This window comes from Tuber melanosporum (genome assembly GCF_000151645.1).
Source record: "Tuber melanosporum whole genome shotgun sequence assembly, scaffold_9, strain Mel28".
In the NCBI taxonomy this organism is placed as follows: Eukaryota; Fungi; Ascomycota; class Pezizomycetes; order Pezizales; family Tuberaceae; genus Tuber; species Tuber melanosporum.
The window spans coordinates 1,309,653-1,320,167 of record NW_003299139.1 but is presented as its reverse complement, the minus strand read 5'-3'; the positions used below and the strand labels follow the sequence as shown (position 1 = coordinate 1,320,167).

General features: G+C 50.1%; 2 protein-coding genes; both read right to left on the bottom strand.

The window, feature by feature from the left end:
- On the bottom strand, positions 1-1,060 carry GSTUM_00011788001 (uncharacterized protein; the record flags this gene model as incomplete). The annotated part of the gene is made up of 6 exons (XM_002842142.1): positions 1-20; positions 74-152; positions 231-434; positions 495-602; positions 651-713; positions 779-1,060. The coding sequence occupies 6 exons, from the start codon at positions 1,058-1,060 to the stop codon at positions 1-3; spliced, it is 756 nt and encodes a 251-aa protein (XP_002842188.1).
- A 714-nt stretch (positions 1,061-1,774) lies between these two features.
- GSTUM_00011787001 (uncharacterized protein) lies at positions 1,775-3,521 on the bottom strand. XM_002842141.2 has 5 exons: positions 3,399-3,521; positions 3,222-3,249; positions 2,664-3,159; positions 2,269-2,573; positions 1,775-2,207 (listed from the first exon to the last, which is right to left on the bottom strand). Exons 1-5 carry the CDS (start codon positions 3,412-3,414, stop codon positions 2,129-2,131), a joined length of 924 nt encoding a protein of 307 aa, XP_002842187.1. The 5' UTR covers positions 3,415-3,521; the 3' UTR covers positions 1,775-2,128.
- Positions 3,522-10,515: the final 6,994 nt, after the last annotated feature.

The window sequence follows — 10,515 nt, the reverse complement described above, 5'->3', positions numbered from 1 at the left end:
CTAAGTATACAACCCCCCATCTACGAAACCCCCATCAGCCACCACCACTACACAAATTACCAAGAGGACTCACCAATCTTAAGCGTACTACTCGTCATACTAGAGCTCTTAGCCATAAGCACAAACGCATCTGCGCACTCCTCAACCGTAGGCTATTCCTCTCCACCCCACCCATCCCTTCATTAGCCTCTACTCCCATCCCAACCCCCAAAATAAGAAAAAGAACTAACCGCAACCTTCAACTTTGACCTCTCCTTCGTCCTCTCAATTGCCTCTTCAGGGAAACTCTTCCCCCACTCTGTCATCAGAAGACCCGGTTGGACCGCGTTCACCCGGATTTTGGGTCCTTGGGTGTACGCCAAACAGCGCATAAGGTGGAGCCCGGCCGCCTTCGAGACTGAGTATGCCATTGCGCTGCCGAAGGTTTGTATGCCCTGGGGTGGGCGGGTATGTTAGTAAGGGAGGGGAGAAGCGGGGGGGGGGGGGGTAAAAACGGCTATTGAAGAAGTAATTAGTAGAGATCCACCGTCAGGGTTTGCGTTGAACGTTGGTAGTGCTGCACGGAGAAGGTGGAGGTTTGCTTTCACGTTCACCGCCCAGCACTATTTTCGTTAGCATAGCGGCTTCTAGGGTGGTATACTAGTAAGTACCTTATCCCACTCCTCCTCCCCTAGAGCATACAAGTCCTTCCAGTCAGATACTTTAGTCCACCCCTACACCCCCCCCTCCACGTTAGCCCCACTTCCGCCCTCTGTCCAACGGGAGAAAAGAAACCCACAGCATTAGAGACAATAACGTCCAACCCCCCCAACCCCTCCACGGTCTCTTTCACAAGCCTCCTGCACTCCCGATCACTCCCAACATCGGCACAAATCACCAACGCCTTAACCCCATACTGCTCCCGCACCTCCTTTGCCAGAGCCTCTGCGCGATCAGCCGCCGAGACGTAATTTATTACTACGTTTGAGCCTTCCGCTGCGAAGCGCTGGACTACGCAGGCTCCTAGCCCACGGGAGCCGCCGGTTACTAGGACGTTTTTGCCACGGAGGGAGATGGACATGGTTGCAAATTACTTTGTTGTTTTCGCAGTTATTCCTAGGCGGCGTATGTTTGGGGAAGTGTTTGCGTGGAGTGGGTTTCAGAGGGAGCGGGCAGGCGGGGGTGATATGATATGGACATCAGAAAGGTGGCCGGGGTAATCGACTGTCGTTTTTGCCGAATGAGGAGTTACTCGGTTTATTGGTGTGGGTTCGTTCTGGTGGAGTCTTACGCGATTTAAAGCTCGTATTCGGAGGGTGATGTGGGCGCCCCATGTGTTCGGGGTTTATTGTATGAATATAATGCTGGGCATGGAGTATCACTCGATGTGGGGCGCTCCGGGCTTGGGTGCTTTTTTCGGAGTTCTCGCAATGCTTACAATGTGCCTCATGCTCTAAGCGGGCTATGATAATTATCATGGCGCATCCTAGCATCACAGATTCTCAAAACCGATCAACAATATTCTCGAAGGTTTAGGTGAGAAAACCCTGGGTTGACAACTCCGACTCCCCCGAACAAGGATACAGATTTTCAGGGTTCAACTGGCCACGGCGTTGCACAAGCCCAGAATGCGGCACTGATAGGGTATCATAATCGAGTTTATCCAGGTCTTGCTGTAGTCGGCTTCTAGGCGCCTTGCTATATAAAAGTTTGTCTTCTCCAACATCCAACCTCAATATTCATTAAACCCCTACAGAGAGCTAGCTTTTTTCAAATATTGTATAATACACTAAGCAGCAGGTATACCGCCGGAAAAGAAAAACGGATACCAAATCAGCAGGCCACAGGCGCGCATGCTCCACCGTTTAATAAAAACTCAAAGAAAAATCAAACCAGGAGCATTGCCAAATACACGCCTTCCCTAGACCTAATCCCAGACGTCAAGTAGAAAGGCTCGCCTCCAAGAAAGAAAAAATGAAAAGAAAAACTTGGACTACAAGAGAATGTTTTAATAGCCATGATAGGGAAAAGGTCATTTCCAACCCCCCAAACTCTTAGGCTAGCAAATCGACTGGCACACCCGATGGGGCTCACTTGGATCTTGGAACAAGTCAAATAGGTGGTCTTTACGGTTAATGACGGGAGATTCCTATCTCTCGCTGTAGTCGTTCAGAGCCACACAGACAGCCCCACGGTGATGCCCATTGTACTGACGGATTATTTGCTGACTATCATCGGTCAGCCAAGAACTCGCCGCAATACCGGTACCACCAGAACCAAGAAACAGACCTGCTCAATTCCCATAGCCTGGCATAATGATCGCTACAAGCAGTAACAAGATAGGCGCTATCAGCGCTAAATGCACAATCCCAGACCCATCGCTGGTGGCCATGAAGGGTATTCTCTAGCGAAAATTTCTTCTCATCAACACTCCAGATTTTTGCAGTGTGATCCGCTGAGCAAGTCGCCAAATGTCGCACATCTGGGGAGAGGAGCACACGAGTTATGTACTTTGTATGCGCCTGGAACTTGGTAACAGGAACTAACTGGGTAACATCTCGGTTCTGAATCATACGCCAGACGTAGCAGTTGCCCTGAATGAATTCCATTGTTGATTGTCAGCGACACCCAGGGGTAAGAGAGGCCCTACAGCGCACAAGCACACGAGAAGTAGGTTGGCATACCAAGTTGTTTCCAGCGACAAGCATGCTTCCATCAGTAGCAACAGTAACACTTCTTACTGGAACGTCATCCTCCGGAATCAACTGGTGTGTGCACTTATTCTCACCCAAATCCCAAATTCTAACGTTCCCAGCCTGGTCGCAAGAAATCAACTCTCCCTGGTTCGGATGAATGACTACATCATTCACTGGACTACCGTGAGAGTAATTCCTCTGCACACTGGCCGCGCGGGTATCCCAAATCTTGACCGTACCATCCTCCGAAGAAGTCACCATCCATTTCCCCTCACAGTGGAAGCCAACTCCCGTCACGTTATTCGAGTGCCCCTCAAACTGTAGTAACGGGTTCGGGTTCGTAGACTTGATGTCATAAAGTTTGACTGTAGTGTGGCCTGCCGCTGCGAGAAGGCGTTTGTCGGGTGAAATACAAAGTCGATTTACTTGCGAGTCCGAGTGCTGAATAGTACGTGAGCAAATCCCGGAGAGGGCCTCCCAAAACCTTAAAGACACGGAAACGTTAGAAACGATAGCTCGGGAGTTGGGGGCAAGAGATGGTAGTACCTAATTGTATGGTCATACCCCGCTGTCGCTATAAAGGAGGCGGAAAGAATGATATCAGTTTTTATTCCATACTATTGTTTTACACATTCCAGAAAGAGGAAAGCCAGGCGGAGGGGAGAGGGGGGGTAGACAGGTGATTATCGGACGAAGATCTTGTGTAAAAAAGAAAAGACATACCCATGATAACGCTCATTTTGTCGAAGAGAACCGGTAAGGGTATCCACGGTAATGGGAATCCGAAGGGGGGACAAGAAAGCAATGATCAAGCAGCAACGAGACGAGGTGGGGATGATGTCGGAGATGAAGTGGGCTTGGGAGTAGAAAGGGCGTGCAGTTGTGGATGGTGTGGATGGTCAGGCGAGTGTGTGTGTGCGTGAGATTTTGGGTGGGGATGAGAGGGAGGAGAGGGGATAGTCTAGGGGGGAAAGGGTGCGGAGAGAGATGGAGGGGGAGAATCCCGTGATCTCTCTACCTGATGGATAGAGAGAATTGAGGAGAGCCTACAGAAGACTGTATCATACTCTGCTCGAGTACTCAAGTGCAGCAGCTGCGGTAACTGCCGGTACAGAAACTACAGTAATCACCGAACATCGCAACACTACTGTAAATACCGGTAGTCTACCGTATAGGAAGCTTATCGTATGATATAATAGCAAGGTTATGCTTTCTTGAGGTGCAAAGGTTGCAGCGATTAGCCTTTCTGCCCTGAAACCTAAGCTCAAGCGACAAAAAACATCCAATGAAACGAAACACCCCCAACTAACCAATCCGGTTCAACCAGCAAAACGACTAATCTACCGTAACCCTTCTCTCGTCCCTTCTTCTGTTGTCACGTGAGTCTCACGCTAAGACCTGATACACAGGCGCGGCTTCCCTTTCTCTGTTTCGGCAGCTTCACTTCTATCTTCGTCTCTTTCGGTCACTTTTCCCCCCTCCCTTAACAACATTTCTTTCTTTATCATTGCTCAAACAGGGTTAGAAAAAGGCAAGATGTTTTCGTCAAATCATCTATCCGTCGAATCGGCTGCTGCTGCGAGAAGGAGACAAAGGCCAACATCGCGACCATCTTCGCGAACCCAACATCGCCAGGAACGATCCGGCAGTAACGCGTCGATGAGCCGAAACGTTAGGGAGAGTTCAGTTATATCACAACGGGGAGTCTCCGGCAGCTTTACAGAGAGGGAATTATCTTCATTTGGAAAAGTAATGACGATAGCGAGCGCTCGCGGAGATGGGAAGAATATGGACGGAGGTGCTATAGATTGGGTATAAAAGGCTATCTATTGAGACCGGTCTGTTCGCTGACGTTCTCTGTTCAAGACTAAAAACAATAAATTCCGGGTATCAAAATTGCCCGCGCTACCGCCCCCTCTTAAGATGGGTTTGTCAAATGTGCTATCAACCCTAACATTTCAGGTGGCTAATGTTAGGAAATAGCGAACCCTGCTCCTATTACTGCCGCCACCGAGGGATCAAACGGATATGCCCTCGTACTCTCTCACACCGCTGCCTATGTTTGGCAATATACCTCATCCGACACTATTCCACACACATTCTCATTTCCGCTGCCTAGTGACGAACAAGGGGCCAATTCTCCATTTCCGCTCGGCGCCTTGGTCTCTCCATCAGCGAATAGTGATGAACCGGGTCTAGTTGTGGTTATGCCATTGAGCGGAAGAACCGCTTATTGGGATTCGGTTGGCTCGGCTGTCGCTGAAGGATTATTCTCCAAACGACGAGGAGTGGAAGGCAAAGTACCTTTGATATCTGGAGAAAGCGTTACCGCTGTCTGCAATGCCGAACCAGCAGGGTTCATACTATCTTTGAGCTCAGGGAGGCTAGCACATCTAGCATTGAGAGATCCGGCCGGGAGGCCCGGGATTGCCGTGACAATTATGAGGGGCTACGGTACTGGAATGATGGGTGGATTTCTAGGGGCGTTGAGAGCCGGCTCCAGTCGGCGAGATATTGTTGCTGTTCGCGCTGGGCGAATCCTGAGAATGGGGGAGAGAGAGATAATAGTTGCCACAGCTAGAGGCAACTTCTCTAGATGGCTAGCAAATCGCTCCGGAACTTACGCAAATGATGCTGACGTCGATTTACGGGACAATATTCTTTCAGCCATTGAGCAGGTGGCTCCAGAAGAGGTGCAGTTACGAAGCAAGGATGCTTTTGTGATCGTTGATGCTGCTGTTGGGGAAAACCATGACACGGTCGAGGGCGACAGCCACAACGTTGACGTACTTGTGTTGGCATCTTTTATGCCAACTCCTAACAGTCCTGGTGCACTGCATGTATTGGTTTCCCTCAAATTCCTGTCAAGTGGGAAACTTGACGTTTGCGACGTCCATGTTGTCAGATGCTACACAACCCCATTAGAAGAAGGGAAAGCCAGACCCAGACTTTATCTTCCACGGCCTGGTAGAACCGCCTTCCTGGTCTTTTCGAGGGCTGTTGTTCTTGTCTCGACACAGAAATCAGATGCTGATGATAATGAGATGAATGATAATGCGGGGTATGAAGGGACTTTTGAGGACGTTGTTGACTTTCGGGGGGATTTGAACGTAGAGATAGTGGGCAGTGGCCCCGAAGATGTCATGTTTGATTCCGCGCCTCGGTCAGATATGATGGGATCCTTCACATCTGATGCAGGCACAACTGGAGCAGGGAAGAAGGTCAGAAACCCCGGTGTCATGCTTGTGGCCAAAGGTGCTGGTGTCGTCCGACTCGAAGTCTTTGATATCGAACCGGTCAAAAAGAGGATTCCAACAGAGCCTGTAAAGGTGAAGAGCAAGATTGAGCAAGCGGTCTTCTACAGTGTTAAAGAAGATGTATGCGGAAACCACGACCCCATGGATCTTGAGAAGTGACTGCTAACAACAAATCTACAGAATCCATTGAACTTCCAAGGACGAAAAGAAATCAAGTACGAAATGGAAGAGATAGAAGAGGCGGCACTGGAGATCAGTCAAGAAATCTTGTCCTCAACCTCAGAATATCTCCCAGCAGTCCTTCCCTCACTCGACACCCATCTTTCCCTCCGCGCGGCTCACCTCCGCGCGCTCGCTGAACACCTCCGGGCTACTTTCCCCCCACTTCCAAAGAAAACGATGTGGCGTCTCCTCACTGATGCAGAGAAGTGTCACGCCGCCCGTGCAGTCTGGAACGTGCGGGAAACTCACCTCCGTCACAGGCAAGAGGGCGATGAAGGAGCCCTCGAGGTTATCATCCCTGAGCTATTAGCCTTGGACGACAGTATCGGCGGCAGTGACCCTATCAGAACCTGGTTCCTGCAACACGTAGGATTTATTCAAGATCTGATTCCGAAGGCCAAACACGCAATGGTAGAGAAAACAAGCAAGGGTCGATATGAAAAAGTAACTATGGCCAAAATGGATGCTGAGGCCAATGATATTGTCCTTGCGGCGTTGACGAAGGCATGGGATTTCAGAATCCGTTCTGTCAAATTATATAGACTTGACAAGCCCGGTGTTGATTCGAACGGGATCATGAATACAACTACCGGCTTGCTACCTCCATGGACCAGTGGGACAGACATTCTACAAGCCCTAAGCGTTCACCACGAAGTCAGCGTCGCCATGATCAAAACACTCTGGGGACCAAGACTAGTTTCAGACCTCGAAGGCAAAGAAGTCATCGAACGAGTCGCCGAGCAGCTAGTCGGGTTAGCAGAAGTCTGCTGTCGCGGCTTCGAAGAGCGCTCCTCATGGTGCGAGCAGCAAAGCGAAGACGGCGAGGGCACCCTGCAAGAGGGCATAACCATAAAAGAACGCTACATAGCGCAACGCGGCGGGTGGATAAAGCCCCTCGCGGAACTAGGCATGCTGGAGAAAGCCTACGAGCTCGCAGAGAAATGGCAAGACTACCGAACACTCGTAGAGCTTTGCTCGGAGGAAATCATCCGCATCGAGGCGACCCAGAAGGACATCAACGCCACTTCCAATCGCGAAGCTGCGGAAAGGGAAAACGCCGAACTAGCGCGCACTAAGAAGCAGACCATTGAGCGGATGGAAGCCTACTTTGGCAGGTTTGGCGAAATCTACGCGATAGAGATGTACGAGTACCTTGTCGAGAACGGCCAATTGCAGAAGCTCCTCAACGGCTTCGAGAACTGGCGAGAAACGTATCTGACCAAATTCCTACGGTCCAGCAGGAGATACGCAAAGCTCTCTTGGATCCACGACGTAGGACTCGGCGAGTACACCCTCGCGGCAGACACCCTTCTAGAAGTCGCGACAGAGCAAGAGGAAGACCAATGGAACAAGAAGGTGGAGCTATCAATCGGAAAACTAGCCAAAATCGCAGCAATGGGGTATTTGGACGAACAAAACGTGCGCAACATTGACTCCGAATTGGAACTAGTGGACATACAAAATCGTGTCTACGAAGCTGTCAAAGTCATCGGGAAGACCTCCATCGACACCGATGGCGCCGTGCAGATCGGCCTGGAGAAGTACGCGGGAGGCACGCTAACTAGTAAGAAGCGTGCCGGCTGCCGCGAGCTCTGGAAACGCGCCTTCGCACTGGCCGTGGAGGGGAAGGTGATGGGCGTGGAGGAACTCGCAGACCTGCTCACGCTGGCGGACAGCGACGAGGAGGGGACACCGTTACTGCTCGGAGCGGAAAGGGGTGAGGAATTCTACTGGGCTTTAAGAGCTCTCAGCCTCGGCGGCCTCCCACTAGAGCGCAGGAAATTCACGGAAAAGACTATCTGGAGGAGATGTTTTCTCCGCGATAAGTATACCCACCTTCCCCTCCACCGGCCATCATCACCGCAAAGGAGCTAATAAGTAATATTCACGAATCAAGCTGGCAAGCGATCCTCGACACCCGCAACAAAACGGACAAACACGTGCAAGCCGCCACCTACGACACAGCAGTTTACAAGACCATCAAATTTGGCTACGAGCGTGGCCTCTTTGCTCAGCACTCGCCTTACCAACCGCTCGCGCCCGAGGAGACCTTCTTCTCCGACTCGTCGGAGGAGCTGCGCACACGCTTCTCCCGCGCCGACGAGGCCGAGCTGAACACCATTGGCCACGATCTCTCCCAAGAGAACAAGCTCCTCGCCAGGTTCCTAGAGAAGGCGCAACTGCGCGTTTGGTTTCCCGGCGTGCTGGATGCGGCGAGGTGCGAGGCTTATGGTGAGTATGTAGGTAGGGAGGAGGGGGAGGTCATGATGGAGGAGTGAGGTGGGGAATTGGTGGGAGTTGGAAAATGTATATTATCATGTCACGTCTATTATTTGCTTAATTCTCTCTCTTTTCTTCTCACTCCATACTATGATGTCTGTTTGTTGAGAAGGTTGAGTACCGGTATTACCCTTTGTTTCTTTTTCTTTCGTTCCTTCTTTACCTCACCTCACCTCACCTCACCTTACTCTAGTTCACATCCCCAAAGTAATCATGATAACCACAAATCTCACAACAGCAAAAAATGTGAAAAATGAAAACAAAATGCGAAGTTGACATTTCAGGTACAGTAGGTAGGCACTCTGTGCCTTACGAGCGGCAGCACGAGCACTCAACCCACCGGCCGGGCTGCGGCCTGGTCAACAATACATCACCCATCCATCCCAGACGATTACACCCTAGAGATAAGATAAAACTGCGCATGTTGTTGGCCAATACTAACGTTGGCGAATGGTTGGTTGGTGACTTCTCGACATCGAGAACCAACCAATACCGTTTCGCACAATAGCGTGCCGGAACTTCCTTTCGTATCGTGGGTATCATAATTATGACAATTTGGCTCTAAATTCCAATGTGGGGGGAGGTGGTAAATTCGTAATATTCGACATACCATACTTTTAACCGGACTGCAATATTCACATTATACCCGTGTGTTCGCTGTAGCGAAATAATAATAATAATAATAATAATAATAATAATAATTCTGAGTTAGCTACCATAAGTTAGAATTTTCTTCCCTGCTTCTGAGAGGTGCTGCATGCACGTGTACTGTGCAGTATGGTGGGGTACGGTATCATATCCCGACACCAGATTTTGTGATCAGTGGTAGTGACGTTCACCCTTTTGTTTCCAGAGGTTGGAAACATCTTAATCGCGAATTTATCATTCGCCCTACACGTCCTGGCCCGACTGACTAACCTATTCAGAAATGAGCACCGGCAGCACGTGCCGGGAGGCGTGCAATGGTGGCGAATTGCGATAGACATATATTTCTCATGAGGAGGTGACTCTTTGAAGAGAATGCTCTCCGGTTTCTCTTCCGTTAGTGGGACATCAGGCCTGAGCTGTACGTCCCCACCACCCTCAAATTATTCCGGGCCCCCGCTCTTTGATGTGCTAGGGTCAATTGGAATTCGAGGATAAGAGAAAATCTTCGAGACAAATATCGACCCCTCATCCCCTGTTGGACCGTTGGTGTGAGTACCGCATATCAGTATTTTCGTCGCCACTCAAAAGTGATAAAATCCAAATGTAGTGATACCGTGTATACTCGACACCTTACCCGCAAGACGCAAACCTCCCACAGCATGAGTTACTGAGTAAGCTTCCCTTATCGGAGATTGGTCAATCGCTCTCCAGAGGCACTTGCTTCCCTCTCAGGACTTCTTGTAACTCGACTCGTGCGGGCGGAGCACATCGGGATTAGGAATCAATCAGCGCCGAGAACGATATAGAGTCAAAATCTAGACCTGTCTGATAATATATGGTCAAATATGTGAAGACCACTAGACCATCACTTGACCATCGGACTCAAGTGCCCTTGGCCCCGTCAGTGATCCCGTGTGATGAAGAAACTTGAAGTCCTGAGCCGCCAAACGAGGGTCCTGAACGGCACGATTGCGACCGATGACTGGTGGGATATAGACCGCCCGAAACGGTGAGGCACATAATGTGAAACTTCAAACAGCATTCCAGGGGCACCGCGCATGGTGCATTAACAGCTGCTCATCGCATCCAGTATTCGGTGGTGAAGAGACACATGACATATAAAATACGACTACGGAATTGGGCACAGGAGGTTGTTCAGAGAATTTCGGATGTGGGCCAGATGTGAAGGGCTTTAGAGCAGTCAGAATAAGGCTACAAAAGCGAATACCTATATAGGTATTCCCACAAGTCAGAGCTTCCACATACCAAACGGATACAGAGTGTTGTGCATACCGCCACCCCACTTCAAGTTATCAAAGTGGGGAGCCAATAATTGCTATCCCCATGAAATCTCGTGACTAGAGAACCCCATAATTCCTTGAAATCGAATCCCTTTCTACAGGCACTGCAGTGCTGCCGAGCATTCTTTGCGG